General features: G+C 46.3%; 1 protein-coding gene across 2 annotated transcripts in view; it reads right to left on the bottom strand.

The window, feature by feature from the left end:
- The window catches only part of CFAP99 (cilia and flagella associated protein 99), a 325,784-nt gene that overhangs the window by 233,498 nt on the left and 70,305 nt on the right, over positions 1-21,981 (bottom strand). For both annotated transcript variants that reach the window (XM_030191113.1, XM_030191114.1), the window contains exon 5: positions 9,876-9,988. In XM_030191113.1, coding sequence (XP_030046973.1) covers positions 9,876-9,988 — 113 coding nt within the window. The remainder of the gene's footprint in view (positions 1-9,875; positions 9,989-21,981) is intronic.

Below are 21,981 nucleotides of genomic sequence, written 5' to 3'. Positions count from 1 at the left end.
ATACTAAATGACGACAGATAAAACGAAGATACTAACGTGTAGTTGGTATTCTCCGAGGACAGCAGGCTGATTGTTCTAACAAGTGGGTCGACGTCAGCATCGGCCCAGGAAGCGGCAAAAGTTTTCCAGCAAAAATATAAAACTTTGCCAGAGTCTTCTGGCGTGCGAGCAGCGCGCACCGCACATGCGCGGACAACTTCCCGCCCGTCGTGAGTGTGCCTCCTCAGATAAATCAAAAAGCATATAAATAAGAAAACAACTCCAAAGGGGAGGTGGGCGGGATTGTGAGAACAATCAGCCTGCTGTCCTCGGAAAATACCAGCTACAGGTTAGTATCTTCACTTTCTTCGAGGACAAGCAGGCTGCTTGTTCTCACAAGTGGGGTATCCCTAGTATCCAGGCTCACTCAAAACAATGAACACGGGTCAATTGGACCTCGCAACGGCGAGGACATAACATAGGTTGACCTGAAAACATAAAGAAATAACTGAGAGTGCAGCCTGGAATGCAGCCATGGCTCTAACATTGTGAACCGTGACATGGCCCTCCAGAGTCAGCCCAGCTTGGGCGTAAGCGAAGGAAATGCAATCTGCTAGCCAATTAGAGATTGTGCATTTTCCAATAGCGACTCCCCTCCTTTTGGGGTCGAAAGAAACAAACAATTGGGCGGACTGTATGAAGGGCTTTGTCCACTCCACGTAAAAGGCCAATGCTCTCTTGCAGTCCAAGGTATGCAAACTGCTTTCGCCAGGGCAGGTATGAGGACGGGGAAAAAATGTTGGCAAGACAATTGACTGGTTCAGATGGAACTCCGACACCACCTTTGGCAGGAACTTAGGGTGCATGTGGAGGACTACTCTGTTGTCATGAAACTTGATATAAGGTGCATGCACTACCAAGGCCTGAAGCTCACTGACCCTACAAGCTGAAGTAACAGCCACCAAGAAAACAATCTTCCAGGTCAGGTACTTCAGATGGAAGGAGTTCAGTGGCTCAAAAAGGAGCTTTCATCAGCTGGGTAAGAACAACGTTGAGATCCCATGACACTGGTGGAGGTTTGACCAAGGGCTTTGACAAAAGCAAACCTCTCATGAAGTGAACAACTAAAGGCTGTCCAGAGAGAGGCTTACACTCTACACAGCGATGATAAGCACTAATCGCACTAAGGTGAACTCTTACAGAGTTGGTCTCGAGACCAGACTCTGACAAGTGTAGAAGGTATTCAAGCAGGGTCTGTGTAGGACAAGAAAGAGGATCTAGGGCCTTGCTGTCACACTAGACAGCAAACCTCCTCCATTTGAAAGAGTACTACCTCTTCGTGGAATCTTTTCTGGAAGCAAGCAAGACTCGGGAGACACCCTCTGAAAGACCCAAGGAGGCAAATTCTACGCTCTCAACATCCAGGCCGTGAGAGCCAGAGACTGGAGGTTGGGATTTAGAAGCGACCCCTCATTCTAAGTGATGAGGGTTGGAAAACACTCCAATCTCCACGGCTCTTCAGAGGACAACTCCAGAAGAAGAGGGAACAAAATCTGACAGGGCCAAAAGGCCGCAATCAGAATCATGGTTCTACGGTCTTGCTTGAGTTTCAGCAAAGTCTTCCCTACTAGAGGTATGGGAGGATACGCATACAGAAGGCCTGTCCGCCAATGCAGGAGAAAGGCATCTGACGCTAGTCTATCGTGGGCCTGAAGCCTGGAACAGAACTGAGGGACCTTGTGATTGACCTGAGTGGCAAAATGATCCACCAAGGGGGTGCCCCACGCTCGGAAGATCTTGCGGACTACACCCATGTTCAGTGACCACTCGTGAAGTTGCATTATCCTGCTCAACCTGTCGGCCAGACTGTTGTTTACGCCTGCCAGATAAGTGGCTTGGAGAAACATGCCGTGATGGCAAGCCCAAAGCCACATCTGGACGGCTTCCTGATATAGAGGGCGAGATCCGGTGCCCCCCTGCTTGTTGGTGTAAAACATGGCAACCTGATTGTCTGTCTGAATTAAGATTACTTGGTTGGACAGCCGATCTCTGAAAGCCTTTAGAGCGTTCCAGATCGCTCTTAAATCCAGGAGGTTGATCTGCAGACCTTTTTCCTGAAATGACCAGGCTCCCTGAGTGTGTAGCCCATCTACATGAGCTCCCCACCGCAGGAGAGATGCATTCATCGTCAGCACTTTTCGTGGCTGAGGAACTTGAAATGGTCACCCCATGGTCAAATTGGATCGAATCGTCCACTACTGAATTCCGAAAGTCGGTGGATAGTTGGAATACATCCTCTAGATCCACCGCAGCTTAAAACCACTGGGAAGCTAGGGTCCATTGAGCTGATCTCATATGTCAACGTGCCATGGGCGTTACATGAACTGTGGAGGCCATGTGCCCCAGAAGTCTCAACATCTGCTGAGCCATGACCTGCAGAGACACTCGGACCATGGACACCATAGACAGAAGGTTGTCCACCCTTGCCTCGGGGAGATAAGCTCGAGTTGTCTGAGTGTTCAGCAGAGCTCCAATGAATTCCAATTTTTGGACAGGGGGGAGATGGGACTTGGGATAGTTTATGATGAACTCCAGTAGCTCCAACACCTGAATAGTCATTCGCATGGACTCCAGAGCACCTTCCTTCGAGGTGCTCTTCACCAGCCAATTGTAGAGATAAGGAAACACATGCACTCCCAGTCTGCATAGTGACCCTGCGACTACAGCTAGGCATTTTGTAAACACTCTGGGCACAGACACCAGGCCAAAAGGCAGTACATGGTACTGAAAGTGCTGTGTTCCCAGCCAAAATCGAAGATACTTCCTGTGAGCTGGAAGCATCGAGATGAGTATGTAAGCATCCTTTAAGTCCAGAGAGCATAGCCAATCGTTTTCCTGAATCATGGGAAGAAGGGTGCCTAGGGAAACCATCCTGAACTTTTCTCGGATAACAAATTTGTTCAGGGCCCTTAAGTCTAGGATGGGACGTATCCCCCCATTTTCTTTTGGACAAGGAAGTACCTGAAATACAATCCCAGCCCTTCTTGCTCTGGTGGAATGGGTTCAACCGCTTGGGCCTGTAGAAGGGCGGAGAGTTCCTCTGCAAGTACCTGCTTGTGCTGGGAGCTGTAGGACTGAGCTCCCGGTGGGCAATTTGGAGGCTTGGATTCCAGATTGAGGGTGTATCCTAACCGGACAATTTGAAGAACCCATCAGTCGGAGATATAAGAGGCCACTTTTGGTGAAAACAAACATTAACCTCCCCCCAACCGGCAAGTCGTCTGGTACAGACACGTTTACTAAGGCTATGCTGAACTGGAGCCAGTCAAAAGCCCATCCCTTGCTTTTGCTGGGGAGCCGCAGTGGCCTTAGGCGCACGCTGTTGACGAGAACAAGCGTGCTGGGACTGAGCCTGGGCAGGCTGCCAAGAATCAGGAGTGTACCTACACCTAGCATAGGAATAGGAAGCATTTCTCTTCCCTCCAAAAAACCTCCTAGATGAGGAGGTAGTAGCAGAAGACGCCCGGCAGAAAAGAGAATCCATAGCATCATTGTGCTTCTTGATCTGGTCAACTAGATCCTCTACTTTCTCACAAAAAAGGTTATCCCCCCAGCATGCAACATCTGCCATCTGCTGCTGGACCAAATAATCCAGGTCAGAGACACGCAGCCATAAGAGTCTGTGAATCACTATACCTTGGGCACTATACCTTGGGCAGCGATCCTGGATGCTACATCAAAAGTGTCGAATGTACCCCTGGCCAGGAGTTTTTGACACGCCTTCTGCTGCCTGCCCACCTGGCGAAAAGGCTCGGCCTGCTCCAGAGGGAGTGCATCAACCAAGCTGGACAGTTGCCTCACCAAGTTCCGCAAGTGGATGCTCGTGAAGAGCTGGCAAGATTGAATTTTGGCAGCGAGCATAGCGGCCTGATACGTTTTCCTCCCAAAAGAATCAAGAAACCTCCTAGATGAGGAGGTAGTAGCAGAAGACGCCCGGCAGAAAAGAGAATCCATAGCATCATTGTGCTTCTTGATCTGGTCAACTAGATCCTCTACTTTCTCACAAAAAAGGTTATCCCCCCAGCATGCAACATCTGCCATCTGCTGCTGGACCAAATAATCCAGGTCAGAGACACGCAGCCATAAGAGTCTGTGAATCACTATACCTTGGGCACTATACCTTGGGCAGCGATCCTGGATGCTACATCAAAAGTGTCGAATGTACCCCTGGCCAGGAGTTTTTGACACGCCTTCTGCTGCCTGCCCACCTGGCGAAAAGGCTCGGCCTGCTCCAGATGGAGTGCATCAACCAAGCTGGACAGTTGCCTCACCAAGTTCCGCAAGTGGATGCTCGTGAAGAGCTGGCAAGATTGAATTTTGGCAGCGAGCATAGCGGCCTGATACGTTTTCCTCCCAAAAGAATCAAGAGTCCTCGCTTCTCTGCCTGGGGGCACCGAGGCATAGTTCCTAGTACTCTTGGCTCTCTTGAGGGTGGAGTCCACCACCATGGAATTGTGAAGTAACTGAGACCTCATCAATCCAGGTTCACCGTGGATCTGATACTGGGGCCAGACAGAGGGAACGACCAGTTCCGCTTAAGGACTTCCTTCAGTATCTTATGTAGAGGAGCCATCACAGCCTCTCTAGGTGGAGAAGGATAATCCAGGACCTCGAGCATCTCAGCCCTGGGCTCATCCTCAACCTCCATAGGGAAAGGAATAGCCGTAGCCATTTCCCAGTCAAAAGATGTAAAGGACAAACTCTCCGGTGGAGATAGTCTCCTTTCTGGTGGAGGGGAAGGTTCAGAGGGAATCCCAAAAGGACTTGTCAGAAGAAAAGTACCTGGGGTCTTCCTCTGACTCCCACGAATGCTCATCTTCAGTATCAGATAAGATCTCCCTCAAGGCACTCCGAGACTCAGCCTGCCTCAACGCTGAGGAACGATGTCCTTGATGGCAATGTCGAGAAGTCGACGCCCGCCTAGACTGCGGTGAAGCTTCCTCCACCGATGTCGAAGGGGAGTTGACCCAGGTGGCAGCTGATGTCGATGCCGCAGGCGGCACCGAAGCCGGGGACCTCTCCGCAGGAGAAGGGCTAGACGCTGCTGCAGCCGGCGGCACGGAAAGTGCAAGTACCCCTGACACCGAAGCAGACTGGTGCAGCAATCCCTCCAAAAGCTCTGGAAGCAGGGCCCGGATGCGTTCGTCGAGATCCGTCGTCGGAAAAGGCTGCGGGGTCGGTGAAGCAGCCGGTGGCAGAATCTTTCGAGGCTCGGGAGGAGGTATCGGCCTGCCACGAGATTGATGCATCGGCATCTCCTGTATAGAGGGGGAGTGGTCCTCTTCATCATCGAGACTCCTCGGTACCGATGAGGACGTGGAATCCTCATGTCTCCTCGGGGCCGGGGCCAGGTCCAATGAAGTTCGATCCCGGGGGGCCTGCATAACAGGAGGTCTTGAGGCAGGTGGAGACCCACTTGACACCTCACTGCTCCCAGCATGTGGTGGTCTCGGGGCAGTCATTACCTCTCCTTCCGACGTTGATGCTCCTCTTGATGTCGACTCTGACGCCGCCGACCTCGGTACCAATGTCGTTGTCAACGTCGAGGGACAGGACCGAGCCCCAAAAAGCTTTTCTCACTGGGCTTCTCGAGACGCTTGAGTCCGTTTCTTCATACGAAGACAGACTACAAGCGGCTGGGGTATGGTTGGGCCCAAGGCACTGGATACACCAGGCGTGGGTATCGGTACTTGAGATGGTCCAGTTGCACCAAGTACAACATTTGAAGCTGCTGGGTGTCCTCGATGACATGGAAGGAAAAACAGCTGCGGCGAAATCAAATGACGCGATTGTGCCAAAAAAGTGAAGGACACAAAAAGGGGAAAGGCCGGCCGCATCAAAAAGAAAGTAAACTTAATAATAGGCCAAAAAGCACTAAAGGAAACTACAGGAATAAAAAAATTTAAAAGAAATAGAAAAAATAAAGAAAAAAGTCGTCAGACTCTTGTTCCTGGACCAAAAAACGAGGAGAGCCGAAAATAACGCTGCCACCTTGATCGGACAAAAAAGAACTGAGGAGGCACGCTCGCGACGGGCGGGAAGTCATCCGCGCATGCGCGGTGCACACTGCTCGTGCGCCAGAAGACTCTGGCAAAGTTTTATATTTTTGCTGGAAACCTTTTGCCGCTTCCTGGGCCGACGTGGACGTCGACCCACTTGTGAGAACAAGCAGCCTGCTTGTCCTCAGAGAAAGACCTGTATGGTCCATCCAGTCTGCCCAACAAGATAAACTCATTTTACATGGTATGTGATACTTTATATGTATACCCGAGTTTGATTTGTCCTTGCCTTTCTCAGGGCACAGACCTTAGAAGTCTGCCAAGTACTGTTCCTGTACTACGTTCTGAAGCTAACATCGAAACCCTTAAAATTTACACTTCAGCCCATCCCTATCTATTCAGTCACGAACAGGGCGTAGACCGTAGAAGTCTGCCCAGCTCCCGTTTTGTTTTCCAATTACCGGCGTTGCCACCCAATCTCCGCTAAGATTCCACAGAACCATTCCTTCTAAACAGGATGTACAGACACAGACACACATTTACATCTTTTTTGGAGCAGATGTAAATTTGTACATGAGCATTTGTGCGCTATTAGAGCTGGTTCTGGGAGCCTATTTTATAAAGGACATAGGTGCCTATCAAGCTTATTTTCGAAAGTGATCGCCGGCCATAAATCGGGAGATGGCTGGCGATCTCTCAAAAGCGGCCAAATTGGTATAATCAAAAGCGGCTTTTTTGAGAGCATCGCCGCTTTCCCGTCGCCTCGCTGGCGAAAGTTCAAGGGGGCGTGTCGGCAGCGTAGCGAAGGCAGGACATGGGCGTGGCTATCAGATGGCCAGCTTTCGCGGATAATGTAAAAAAAAAGCAGTGTTCAGCAGTATTTCGCCGGGTTTACTTGGTCCATTAATTTTCATGACCAAGCCTCAAAAAGGTGCCCCAACTCACCAGATGACCACCGGAAGGAATCGGGGATGACCTCCCCGTACTCCCCCAGTGGTCACCAACCCCCTCCCACACTAAAACAATAAATAAAAACCTTTTTTGCCAGCCTGTATGCCAGTCTCAAATGTCGTACCCACCTCCATGACAGCAGAATGTGTTCTATCCTCTGACAGCCTTTCCCTGGTTGTGATGATGGCTCTCAGGTGAGTGTGACACCTTTTCTGTTAGGTGCACTGCAGAGTCACATCAGCAATGCATTGTGGTGGGTGTAGGGTAGTGGGCTCTACTCCCATGGTGCTTTTCCCCCCTGCTAACTGGGTCAGAGTGTGTCCAGTTTTGTTTCCGGTAGTCCATGAGGTAGTGGCCATTTTTGTCAGCCAGTTTTAGATCCCTTTTCATGTGTTACCCACGTTAGAGAACTTAGTTATTACCTTGAATGTTGCTGAAAGAGGGCATTGTACACCATTCTGCCAGCTCTGACCTACTGCTAATCTCAGTACCAGGGAGACTCTTTGCCAGTGGGGCACAACCTCTGATCTGCAGTTAACTGTGAGTAAACGTGCTTATTCAAATAAAGGACTTTTTCAAAGAGATTAGTCTTCAGGTCTCAACTGGTGTGCCAAGGTTATACAGCAGCAACAAGTCCTAGAGGCCTGCATGTATGCAGGTCCCTGGAGCACTTTTAGTGGGTACCGCAGTGCACTTAAGGCAGGCGGACCCAGGCCCATCCCCCCCCACCTGTAACACTTGTGCTGGTAAATGGGAGCCCTCCAAAACCCACTGTACCCACATGCAGTTGCCCCCTTCACCCCTAAGAGCTATGGTAGTGTTGTACATTTGTGGTAGTGGGGTTTTTTTTTGGAGGGGGGGTTGGGGGGCTCAGCACCCAAAGTAAGGGAGCTATGCATCTGGGAGCTTTTTCTGAAGTACACTGCACTGACCCCTAGGGTGCCCAGTTGGTGTCCTGGCATGTGAGGGGGGCCAGTGCACTACAAATGCTGGCTCCTCCCATGACCAAATGCCTTGGATGTCGCCGGGTTTGAGATGTCCGGCAGTTTTTTCCATTATCACTGAAAAACAAAACCGGCCACTCAACCCCGGCGAACTCTGGCATTTGGCTGGGCTAAACCGTATTATCGGAAAAAAAGATGGCCGGCCATCTTTTTCGATAATATGGTTCCGGCCAGCTGTTGCGCCGCCGCCAAAATAGATCGCCGGCGACGTTCGATTATGCCCCTCTATGTTGCCTTTATAAAGTTGGCTTAAAATAGGCACCTTTGCACTTCTCAGCTAGGCATCCTATTATAACATTAACCCCAATAAATGTAAGAGTTCCAACATATTCATTGCACAGCAGCATAAATTAACAGCTTCCCCAAATGGTTAAAAAGATAGTTAAAATATTATCACCCCCTATCTCTCCTCATTGCCTCTGATGAAGCTTCCAAAGGGGCAATCCTGTTTGGATTGTCCCTTTGGAGATGACCCACCTGTGACAGTATCTTTTTCAAGTCCCCAGGGCAAAGGATGAAGTCAGCTGGGAGAGGAGTCACTCCAAGAGGCTGGAACTTAGATAGTTCAGCTTTCTCCATTTGAAATTGAAGGCCAAGGAATATCACAAAGGAGGGTTCAAACAACTATTCTGATTTCCATTTGCTGGTTTCTTTATCCAGTAGGATGGCATTGTTTTCAAGTCCTGAGTTGTGTTTATGTGGATTAGGTCTCCAACATAGCATGCCATTTCCCACTGAGCTGAAAATGTTTGGGTCATGTGTGAATCAGCAACATCTCACACTTATGTGGGCTCATCTTCAAAACAGAAAATCGTCTAAAAAGTGGCATAAAGCAGTATTTTCGAAACCTATTTCTAGATGTTTTTCTATGAAATCCGTCAGAAGTGCATCCAAATCTCAAGGGGGCATGTCGGGGGTGTGTTCAGGCTGGGACTTGGGTGTTCCTAAGACTTAGACGTTTTTCAGCCATAATGGAACAAAACCGTCCAGGACTACAACGAAGACGTTTTGAGCTAGACCTATTTTTATAATGAATAATGCACAAAAAAATGCCCTAAATAACCAGATAACCGCTGGAGGGAATCAGGGATGACCTCCCCTTATTCCCCCAGTGGTTACTAACCCCCTCCCACTCCCCCCCAAAATGTGATGAAAAACATTACTTGCCAGCCTCTATGCCAGCCTCAGATGTTTTACTCAGGTCCATTAGAACAGCACACAGGTCCCTGGAATAGTCTAGTGTTGTATGTAGTGCACTGCAGACAGGTGGACCCAGGCTCCTATCTCCCCCTACCTGTTACATTTGTGGAGGAAACTGTGAGCCCTCCAAAACTCACTGTACCAACATATAGGTGCCCCCTTCACCTGTAAGGGCTATGGCAGTGGTGTACAGTTGGGGGTAGTGGGTTTTGGGGGGGCTCAGCACACAAGGTAAGGGAGCAATGGTGAGATGTGTACCTGGGAGCATTTTATGAAGCCCACTGCAGTGCCCCCTAGGGTGCCCTATTGCTGTCCTGGGATGTCAGGGGGACCAGTCTACTAAAGATGCTGGCTCCTCCTACATCCCAATGGCTTGATTTTGTGCATTTTGCACTTGGATGTTTTTTTTTTTTCCAAAAACAAAAAACAAAATATCCAAATCACAAAACCTTGTTCAAAACAGTATTTTCGAAAAAAAAAAAAAAAAAGATAGACGTTTTTCTTTTTAGAAAATTACCTTCTTTCCTATTCAGATTTGGGGCATTTTTTGCAAAACGTCCAAAGTCAGACTTAGGCGTCATATTGAAAATGCCCCTCGTGGTGATCCAATATATTATTTACCCACATATTATACAGAAACATCAATTCTGCAGTTTCAAAATTTTAGGAATGGGTCACTTACCTCAGCAGTGAATCAATCCAGTTCTCTTTTACATATGTTGAATCATATATACGACTCCATTCATCTTTTATCCATGTACTCAAGTTCAGGTCATCAAAAAAGAACCTAAGGAACTAAAGAGATTTTGATTTTCTTTATCAGATATTAATATAAGAATAAAGCAATGACTCAAGAAATGTTCACAAAAGGGAGATAATGGCAAGTGCAAAAGAAAGAAGTATTATTCTGCATGCAGAGAAAAGAGCTTCTGAACAGCATTTTAGAAAGGCCTTACAAATTGAAATGGAGACATCCAGGTTGGGACATGTCATGTTCCGCTAGTATTTTAGAAAAGGACTGCCGACATAGAAACGGACAGCTATGCACCGGTTATGTGTGGTAGGAACATTCATTTTAGAAACCATAAACATCTAAAATATCACTGGGGCCATAACAGTCAAATTAACATTTATGTTCTGAAATGCCAACATACACATTTATGTGGTGGAACATAAATATTTTACTTGCCATTTTAGAAACATAAATGTTTGTTGTACCTAAACTGTCACAGAGTTCGATATTCTTTGCCATTTTCACATTCAAGGGAGTGATGTGCAAAATAAGAACCTTTCTGAAACTTAGACCTCCTGGGTAGCAGGTGCAAATCCTGACATTGATCGTTTTGGACACAGATGCACATTCCTCTTCAGAAATGCTGAGTACATATTTAAGTTTTTGGACTGCCATAATCCCACACAAAATATGCCTGGACCACATCCATTTGCCATATGTATGTATTTCAATTTTAGACATGTATATCCCAACTTTGTACAACTAGGATTTAGACATTTATGCAATATAAACATTTAAATGCCCGTTTATGCACAATTTAAAGGTGAACAGTGTTTCTAAAATAATTGTCTTTATGTAGCAGGTTTCTACTGTTTTTAATAAGCTAAGCATAAATAATTTTTTTTTCATAATTATAAATAAGAAAATTCTTAGGAACACCCATTTTTCAGTTGTATATAATTCCCCTGAGCAAAAGGTAAAGCAAATGAACAACGTGATCAGGAAACACTCTAAAAAGTTCATTTTTATTTATCAGAAATTTTTAAGATTCCCAATCCAAAACAGAATGTCACCTCCTAACCCAAGGCTTTCTAATTTTCTCAGAAGTTTTTCATACACTACATCAGCTGGCTCAACTTTATCCACATGTTTATTCACGCCTTCAAAGAAATGTAAGAAATTGGTGAGGCATGATTTCCCTTGTTTGAATCCATGTTGACTCTGTCCCATTAAACCATGTTTGTCTATGTGTTCAGTAATTTTATTCTTTATAAAGTTTCTATCATTTTGACTGGCACTGCCAAGCTTATCAGTCTATAATTTCCTGTTTCAGCCCAGAACCCTTTTTTTAAATAGCTGCTATATTGGCCAGCCTCCAATCATCAGGTACTATGAGCACTTATAATGACATACAGATCACTAATAGCAAATCAGCCATTTCATGTTTGAGTTATTCCAGTATGCTGGGATATATACCATCTGGTCCAAGTGATTTACTACTCTTTAACTTTTCAATTTGTCTCAGTGTGTTTTCCAGGTTCACCAAGATTTGTTTCAGTTTCTTCATATTGTCACCCTTGAAAACCATTTCTGACACAGGTAGATCTCTTTCATCCTCTTCCATAAAGTCTGAAGCAAAGAATTTATTTAGTCTCTCTGCTATGGCTTTGTCCTCCCTGAGTACTCCTTTTATTCCTTAATGATCTAACAGTTCCACTGATTCCATCACAGGCTTTCTGCTTCTGATATACCTCAAAAAGTTATTACTATGAGTTTTTGCCTCTATAGCAAGTTTTTCTTCATATTTTCTTTTAGCATTTTTATCAGTGCTTTGTATCTAACTTGCCAGTGCTTATGTTGTCTCTTGTTTGCTTCATTCAGATCCTTCTTCCATTTTTTTTGAAAGATGTTCTTTTGGTTCTAATAGTTTCTTTCACTTTGCCTTTTAACCATGCTGGCTGTCATTTCCTCTTCTTTCCACGTTTATTAATATGCGAGATACATCTGGCATGGGCTTCCAAACAACATCCATGCCTAATTTAAAGTCCTAATATTTACAGGTACTCCTTTCAGGTTTTTAAAACCACTTTCCTCATTTTTTTCATCTTAAGTAGAGGAGTGTGGTAGCCGTGTTAGTCCACTCTTAAGGTTATCAGTAGAAATCAAACAAAATAAAACATGGAAAAGAAAATAAGATGATACCCACCCCTCACCTATCCACACCCATCCTGTTAGAATATCAATGACTAGCTGTTGAGCCCGTTAAAACGGGCTATTGGGTCGCCGCTGCCCCCTCCCCCCCAAGTTCGCCGCTGCCGGTACCCCCCCCCCCCCGAGTCGCCGCCGACGCCGGCCCATCTCTTCGTTATTCAACTTACATCTCCGGAGCAGGCAGATCAGCTGAGCTCCCGTCGGCATTCCTTCTCTGCCTGTGTCCCGTCCTCGTGTGACGTAATGTCGGCGAGGGCGGGACACAGGCAGGGAAGGAAGGCCAATGGCAGCTCAGCTGATCTGCCTGCTCCGGAGATGTAAGTTGAATAGCGAAGAGACGGGCCGGGTGGAGGGGTGGCGGCGGCGGCGACTCCGGGGGTGGAGGTGTACCAGTGGCGGCGACCTCGGGGGGGGGGGGGGAGCGGTGGCGACCTCGGCGGTTCCCTCCCCTTCGCGCAGTTTCCCTCTCTGTCCCGCCCCCCCGTCATCACGTATTGACGCGGGGGCGGGACAGAGAGGGAAGTCTACTGCGCATTTGTGAGTGAGTACGGTCACTTGCCGTTTATATGTTTGATATGCTTTGATGTCCCCATGCATACCTCCTACCCACCCCCATCCTCCCACCCTGTCAGACTGTCATAGTAATGCTTGAATGTTTTCACTTATATACACTGTCAGCTAGCACATTTGCTTATTTCCGATCTGACGAAGAAAGGCAACCTTCGAAAGCTAATCAAGAAATGTATTAAGTTATGTCCAATAAAAAAGGTATCATCTTATTTTCTTTTCCATGTTTTATTTTGTTTGATTTCTATTGATAACCTCATTTTTTTCATAACTGTCCTTTTGAAAGTTAAATGCTGCTACAGTAGATTTCCTTCACTGCACTTGCAAAAATTACACTTGCTGTAAGAGGTTAAGGACATAATAGAAAAAGTGAATTAATACGATATATGTCATAGAGTCCCTGGCCAGGGCACAGGTGACCACTAGGATAAGGACTTCCAAGACTTGAATGCTGGCAAAGACTAGACAAAAAACAGGAATTGCCCAAGGTAAGTTTACTGTCACTTAACCTTCAAGACTGAATCCAACATTCAGTCAAATGGGAATCATAAGATCAGAGAAGCAGGACAAGATATAAGAATCCTAAGGGATCAAGGCAGGAAATGATGTGGGGCCTCATTAACAACAAATCCAGAGGTACCAAGAAGCAAAAACAAAGTAGGAACTGAAGCAGGGCCTCAGGAACAAGGCAAGAACAGAAGGCCTCAAGAACAAGATAGTTGAACAAGACAAGAACTCAAGGCAGGGTACACAAGACAGGAACAATAAACCAGCAGGGAGACAAGCTCAGAGGCAGAGCAGAAATACCTAAGCTAATTCTGGGCTGATCCTCACAGGGCAAATCGAATATAGGAAATAGAATTATAAGGAATACAAGACACAGCTAGAAATGGCTGTTTGGAAGCAGATCTCCAGGAGTCTGAATAGCTCATCTTGGAAGATGTCCTGGAACCCTTGGGGCACTGGTTTCAGGCCAGCCTATGTTTGACAAAGTAGAATTGATCTGGAAGATTGCTAGAGATATGAATTGTGAAAGCAAGCATGGTTCTTTATGTATTTCCTAAATCTAAGACTACTGTGGCCAACTGGTGACCCACAGGATGCATACTGCATTCATACCACTTTTGAAGACAAGACATGAGCTGCCAAAAAAGATGTTTAGCTGCTAGCATCCTGGTCTAAGAATTCTTAGCAGTGCTTAGATGTAGAGACCAGTGATGTAATGATTGTTTATACAGCTAATCAGTGTGTGTATATAGCTAATCATTGTATGTATCTTAATCATTGTACATTTTAGCACCTTTAATAAAGGTTTCATTTATCTAATACGAATCCAAAAGAATCCACAGTAATTATTGAGTAGTCTGTGCCAGTGAGACAGGGTGTAAATCCATAGCACTACAATGGCGCAAAGCAGTTCACTAGATATGCGGAGGATTTAGGCTTCCTTAGGGTCGCGTTCTCGAGGGCCTTGGCATTCTGTCAGGCTTCTTCCCCGGAAGCACTGGGTTTGTGAGTCCTTGGACCACTACCTTGGAGCGGCAGTGGCAGGCAAGGTCACCTTCAAGGTAGAGACGAGGCAAGGCTGGACTGGAACCCCGGACTGGAGTTCTGCACAGGAATACACAGGACTGGAATGCACCGGACGGGTGCGTACTGGACTGGAACCCACTGAACTGGTACACACTGGAGTGGAGCCCACTGGAGTGGAACACACTGGAGTGGCCCACTGGACTGGAACACATTGGAGCGGAGCCCACTGGACTGGAACCCACGGGACCGGAACACACTGGACAGGAACACACTGGATCTAGGCTTCACCTACGCTTAGCCACCGTTCCCCGAGGGTTGAGCCTTCAGGTTCGGGCAGCCGGCAGGGCTTACAGGAAAACCGGAACTGGAACTAGCAAGCCGAAACAACAGGAATCAGGATAAAGAAGTGCCCCCAGGCACCTAGGCGAAAGCAAGGCAGACAGGCAGGGAAAGTTCAGGTTCCGGCAAAAGTCAGGTCTGACCGCAGGCAGAGAATATCTGGGTTCAGGCAGTAGTCGGATCAGGCAGCAGGCAGCAAGTATCGGGGTTCAGGCAGAAGTCGGGTCAGGCAGCAGACAGCAAGTATCGGGGTTCAGGCAGAAGTCGGGTCAGGCAGCAGACAACAAGTACTGGGGTTCAGGCAATGGTCAGGTCAAGCAGCGAGCAGAGAATATCTGGGTACAGGCAGTAGTCAGGTCAGACGGGCAGAGAGTAGTCAGATTCAGGCAATGGTCAGGTCAAGGAGCATGACTATGGCTGGAGCTCCAGTAGCAAGGAGTACTGGCAGCAGACAGGACTAGGGCTGAAGCTCCAGAAGCACAAGAAAACACACACGGGAAAACCAGAAAGCTAAACACAAGAAGACTAGGAAAGCTGTACACAAGCTAACAGGAAAGCTGTGCCCAAGCTAACCAGTCACAAGCTAGAAACTCACACTAAGCAAACACAGGAGAACTAGAAAAGCTGCACACAGGCTAACAAGCAAAGCTGTGCCCAAGCTACTAGTAACAAGCTAGGAACTCACACTAAACTGGACACAGTAGCAGTGCACAGAGCACTCTAACATACCAGGGACCTTAGACGATGCAAAGGCAAAGGCTGCAGTCTCTAAGTGCTTAATAAAGCCCTTCAACACCAGAGGCGCAGCTGCAGCAATCTCTAAGTAACTACGGAGGCTGTTCAGGCATAAACCAAGGAGCAGGCAGAAAGCACAGTGAAACACAGAGAGGCTTCCAACCCCCAGGTGCAGAGTAGTGAAGCAATTAGAGTCATGCTGGAAGCAGCCAGCACAGAGAGAGAGAGCTAACCCAGGCAACACCCACAGATGCAGTATAGTGAAGCAATTAGTGTCCTGCTGCTGGATGCAGCCAGCACAGGGAGCCAGTGCTAGCTCAGAAAGGACAGACAGAAGAAACAGGAGCCAGCTAGGAAGCTGACCCCCAGGAATAAGGTAAGTCTGAGGGTGGTCACGGCCATAGACGTGACACTTAGTTTCCCTTTTGCCTTTAATGTAGGCAATGAACTAATATCCATAGTATCATTGGTTGACTGATAATCTACCCATTTTTCCCTTAGATAAGTGTGAAACCCAGGGTCTTGATACAGGGACAAGAGGAATTTCCAAACCTTCTCTTTGGGATCCAACATTATGGCCAATGTAAGCTCTACCGGGGAATGGTCAGAGAGCTTTAGGTTCAGAATCTTCGACTCTATAACCTCAGAGAGCATCTACACAGATAGTAGAAAATAGTCTAGTCTAGCATAGATCTTATGAGGCTTCAAATAAAACGTGCAATACCTCTCCTGGGGGTGAAGGACACGTCACATATCCAACACCCCCAGGTGTTCTAAAAATAAATTTATTCCCCAATGAGTATAGTCTCTCTGTCTGGGTGGGTTACAATCCAGTAAGGGATCTGCGGTGATGATGAAATCACCACCTAGTACTAGCTGGTAGTCTGAATATGTCGACAAATCCACCAAATCTGAGAAGAATTTATGAGTGTAAACATTAGGTGCATAAATATTACAGAACACCAGCCTGCGGCCCCACAATTCTCTGTCAGCAAGACATATCTACCCTCCCTGTCTTGCTGAACCTTATGTTGATGAAAGGGCAGTTGCTTGTGAAGTAGGATGGCTACCCTCTGCTCTCACCCATTATATGCCGAATAACCCAACTCTCCCACCCAGTCTCTTTTTAGTTTTTCATGTTCAAGAGCTGTCAAGTGAGTCTTTTGTAGGAAAGCTACATCAATTTTGGCCTTCTGAAGCCAGGTTAGAATTTTTTTCCTCTTAATAAGGGGAACTGATACCTGCCACATTCAGGTTGACCAATTTCAAATTAACCATGGTAAGGCAAATGCAGCAGAGATGTAAATAACGTTTTCCATACAACGCATGTCCAGCAGGCCCCCCAGCTAGGTCCATCAGGCAAAGAATCATCAATTATGTGTAAACATTTTAGAAACATAAGGAAGCCTCTAGTTCCCTGCTCAGCCCCACTATCCTCCCCAGTGAACCTAATAGACGAAGAAACCCCCATCCAGCAATCATTTATCCACCCACCCACCCACCCACACACACTCACACCAACTCTCAAGTCTCCTTCCCCACCCCCAAAACCCTTCCCTCCCCAAAAGTATGATCATCACCTACTAACCAAGTTCCCATCTCCATCTACAGCAGAACTTTATAAAAGGGGTCAGGCAATTAGTGCCAAGGTTTCATTGGGGTGCCCTGTCAAGCTATAGGGATAGAAATAAGCAAAGAATCGTGGTTATTCTGATTAACAACAATATTGTCCAGAAAGTAATGAGTGCATACAAGCGATCAAGGTATCGGCACGGATAGCCAGGATCCGGTCGCCGCACAGCTCATAGGCTTCCAGTCATCTTCACATCTACCAGCTTGAGCATCCAGGTGGTAGCAGGTTGTGGCAACCAGTAACAGCCCCATACTCTTGACCAATCCAACGTGTGCAACAGTGCAACGATCTCAGAAAAAAGGAAGGTCACAGGAGAGTGCACAACTCGTAGGTGAAGTGCTGACTAGACACAGTGCAGAGTCTAAAAGTCATGGCAAAGTGCTATAAAGCCCAGCAAACATATATCACTGTTAATGCTGTCCCGGTTCCTCGCTTCAGTCCAAACAAACCAGAAGGTCCAAATGAGACGGTATCCTTTTCAGTCCTGGTCATTCCCTCCGTTGGGCTCACCTGACGAGTTAAGGCCAACCAGAAATTTTTGCACAGCCAGCTTATCCATAAGAAGCAGCATTTTATCACTGTGCCACACCTTGATTTTAGCAGGATATACCAAACAGAAGTGCACTCCCCTGCGGTGTAGCTCCGAGCAACCTGGTGTTAACTCCTTTCTGTGTAGAGCTATCCAGGTGGAGTAATCATTAAATCTTACTGTTATAATCCAAATGTTCAAGTTTGCGGTATGCTTTCAGTATGGCCTCTTTTTCTGCCCAATTAAGGAAACGGCCGATGGCTGCACAAAGCCTATGATCAGTATCTCTGCAGGTCCCAATCCTATGAGCCCACTCTCGGCAGAACTTAGTATTAGTGCATTCGAGTCCCAAATGGCTGGGGAGCCAAGAGCTGAAAAAATAATACAGCTCCTGGTCTGAAACATCCTCTGCAAGTCCCACGACCCTCATATTGTTTCGGTGTTCTCGATTTTCCTGTTCTTTCACACAGTCACAGAGTTCAACGTTTTCCTTCTGCAAAATCCCTAGTAAACTGGACATGCATACCGTTTCATCTTCATATTCTGACACTTTCTGTTCCACGTTCAGAAGTCAGTGGGAGTGAGTCGAATTTTTCATTTATTTCGTCCACTGCAGATTGTAGTTTATTGAGCTGCTGACACTGTTTTAGAGATTTCTTGGACCCATTCTCTCTCCGTGACCATGATCAATGCAGCGCTATCCGCCATCTTGCCTGCTGAAGATGCTTTTTTTCCTGGCTACATTTGAGGATTTTACGGGCATCCCTTGAGCTCACTCTCCTCTTTTGCAGAGCTCACTGGCCAATGCACTCAGAAGACTTCTCCAACTAATAAGTTTTTCCCCTTTTTTCATGCGATAATTAGCAGTTTTTTTTTTTTTTTGCAGAGTCCCCACAGAGCTCAAAATATTTGCTGAGACAAGGCTACATCCCAGATGTATAGAATGTAGCAGCAAAACCCTAAACTACATCTCCCAGAATGCATTTCCAGTCCCAGCAGTGAGAGCCCAGGAGATAGGCAAGCTGGCCATATACTGTCTCTGACCACAAGAGGGAGGGAGAAGGAAGGAGCCCAGTTCCCCTGGACCCACAATCAGTATATCATGCTGCCCACCTGTAATAGGGAGGGGTGGGGTGAGAAGCAGGAGGAGGATTGGATGGATTGGATGGAAGAGGGGGTTAATCAGGCTGAGCAGGGAGAAGAAACCAGAATGGAATGGGAGCTTGAGAGCCTGGGGAGAGCAGCACGTGAAAGTTTGAAAATCCATATTGTTTTGAAAGTTATTTTGATTGAAACCTGCTTAAAGAGAGAAGCCTGTTTTCTTTTGGGTTAGACCTGTTTGCTGTGGAGAAACCCTGACTGTTGGGGGAATTACAAACCTGGTTCCCCAAAAGCTTACCCTGATTATGTTGGAAAACTCTGTGGAATTTGAAAGACTTGTTTGGAGAGGGGGAGAAAATCCTTCTGAGAGGCAAGTACTGATCTTGCCACTGACTTGAAAAGGAAGGATTTTCAAAAGACTATTGCAGCCCTGCATGACAGGGGGGGCCGAGACTTTGTGTTTGGGGGCTTGTACACTAAGGTGGCTGTTTGATACTGAGACCCAGGTCTCCCCAAATAAGGGGGCTCAGTGGAGCAGCACAAGTTAAAGGCTGAGTGTGAAAGAACTTGTTCCCCAAAGGACTGAACTAATAAACTGAATTTGCATATGATGACTGCCTTATTTGCATATTTGTAAAGTCTGGAGAATCCTAGTTAGAGTCCCCGGAAAAGTGCAGTGGGTCACTGCCCGTGAACTAGAGGAGTGACCGAGGCACACTGGACATAACAGGGAAGGATTTCCAGCAGGAGGAAGGCAGGGCGGAGCAGTCACTCTGAGTAAGGAAGGAGACCAGGATATAGAGGTTGGTGCATGCTAATGCCTGGGGGAGGATCAGCCAGAGTCCTACTCAGGAGCCCAGGGGCCAGGGAGGCTGGGCGGAGAGCAGGAAATGCATGCGTCTGTACAAGCTGCTCAGAAGTCAAGGGCCAGTGAGGACAGAGGGAGAGCCTAGACAGGAGCCACTAGAGGGCCTCCGCACACATGAACACCCCTGGGGGGTTTACACAGCTTCTTACCAGAAAACTAGCATCACCTGTCCCTCTGTAGCTGGGAATTTTAATGTTACTATGCAGCCTGTATTAAATCATCGAGTGATGGAATCAAGCCTGGATTATGAGCTCTAATGAGCATTGGGGCAGTTTGTTGAAAATTTAGCCCTGGTCAATGCTTGGCACTTAGGCCATCCCAAAGTTAGAGACTATACTTTCTTTTCTCATACATATTCGTCCTACTCTAGACTGAATTATATTTTTTTGGACAGGTCTTTGTCAGATGTGGAGGGCACAGCTACTATAGGTAATGTTACTGTTTCATACCATGTGTCTATATGGGCCACCATTTCTTTGATTATAGATGTAGAATGGGACAAATGATGAGCGATCAATAATTTATTGTTGCAAGATGATGAAATCTATAAAGGCTACCATGCTGTTCTGACTGATTAATTAGATCATAACATGAACTCTGGGCCTTCCTTGAGAATTATTTGGAATGCGCTTAAAGCTGTGACCCAGGGCTATTTTATTAAGAAAACCAGTCAGCGCTCCAAAGTCTAATGGGTTTGAGTGGCTGAGGAAGCTCAGCATAAAAGTTCTTGACCTCTAGCACTCCTTTGAGAACTGCAAGCCGCTAAATTACAACTCGATAGTCTTTACCATGAACAATCTACTTTGAATATGGCTCATTTGAAATGTAATCATTATGAATATGGTAATATGTCAATCTGGCTTCTAGCTCATAAACTTACTGAAGTGCGGGCTGATAGGGATATCCTATCAGTTGGCTACTGGCCAGTTGCTCACCAAATCAGCTCAAATCAGAGATTGTTTTCAACTATTTAATCAAGACCTATATATCCAGGATTCCACAATTCAGGATGCTGGTACTCACGTTGATTTAGTTCACAACTTAGAACCTCACGGATGTGTGAACACTGTCACTGATATAGCAATAGAAGCCTTTTCCAGCTCCATTTTGCTGGCATAAAGGCATCACAATAAGCCTTAAATATATATAGATATATATAACTACAGGAAAGAGGCTTGAAACACACTGAACACCAGAGTGAGGCTTGAAACACAGAAGAAGTGGCAGCAGAGGCAACAATGCAAGGAAAAGAATAGACTGGAGCTACCTCTGAAGCTGACCACCAGAAGACAAGGTGAGACTGAAAGTGGGGTCACGACCACAGTCGTGACAGTGACCCTATATGCTTCACTCTTTTCTTTATAAACATAAACGGTGAGGTGGTTTGGAAGTACCTAATTTATTGTGGTATCATAGGGCTGCCCAAGCTTGTGCCACAATGGAGTGGTTCCAGGACGAACCTCACAAACTCCATGGTAGGGACCTCACATTTGAGATATTTAATGTGGCTGCCCTGAAAGTATAGACAGTTGTCTCCAGATCTTTGCCCATCAATACACACTTCTTTGTTTTATTGGAATTGTTTTTCTCATTTGCATTCACCGTTGTCCCATCACTCTCCAATGGCAGACAATTCATTGTGTTCTTCTGGTATTAAGGGTAGAACATTTGTTTGGTGACTTTACTGGGCTTAGCTACCTGGGGACAGTTTGGGGATGATGATTCTTTCATTCCCTTTCGTACCCTTGCAGCAGATTATCAGCTACCACCACAGGAACATTATTCCTTAAACAGGGATGGGCAACCATGGTCTTTGAGGCACACAACCCAGTCAAGTTTTCATGATTTCTACAATGAACATGCATGAGATCTATTTGCATACAATGAAAACAGTACATGCAAATCACTATCATGTATATTCATTGCGAATCTTGAAAACCCAACTGGATTGTGGCCCTCAAGGACTGTGGCTGCCCACCCATGCCTTAGAGGGTCTGGATTTTGCTGCTCTTCCTTTTAACTAGAACATAGTATGTTGCCTAATAGTGTTCAGTACAGACAAAAGTACTGTGATGTATTGTCCAGTGCACCTGGAAAACGTTTTGTCAATTGACACAAACCTCTGAACACCAGATACATTAGCTCCCAGTATCTGATGCCTTAATCTTGCAGATCAGCAAGAGCTCCTTGAGGATTAGAATTGGATAAGATTGGGGGGGGAGGTCATTTGATAATGCAGGTATTACCTGTTTGCCTGTTCCCCTGGATATACAAGATAAGATTAAACATTCGACAATACTTTGATTTGGTGGAGACCTGAGTAATGTTCCACTTCTTGAAATTGAATAAGGAAAAAAACTAAGGGGCCCTTTTACTAAAACTTAACACACACTAGCAGACAGTGCATGCTAAATGCTGCATGTCCTATTTTATACCTATGGTCCTTGTGCCACTTAGCACATGCTAATGTTTGTTAGTGTGTGCTAAGCTTTAGGTAAAGGGTCCCTAATTTTTTATATTCTGTCTTGTACCAAACTGA

Source organism: Microcaecilia unicolor, chromosome 2, assembly GCF_901765095.1.
Source record: "Microcaecilia unicolor chromosome 2, aMicUni1.1, whole genome shotgun sequence".
Lineage (NCBI taxonomy): Eukaryota > Metazoa > Chordata > Amphibia > Gymnophiona > Siphonopidae > Microcaecilia > Microcaecilia unicolor.
Note: the sequence above shows the minus strand (reverse complement) of the source record. Positions and strands in the feature narration are given on the sequence as shown.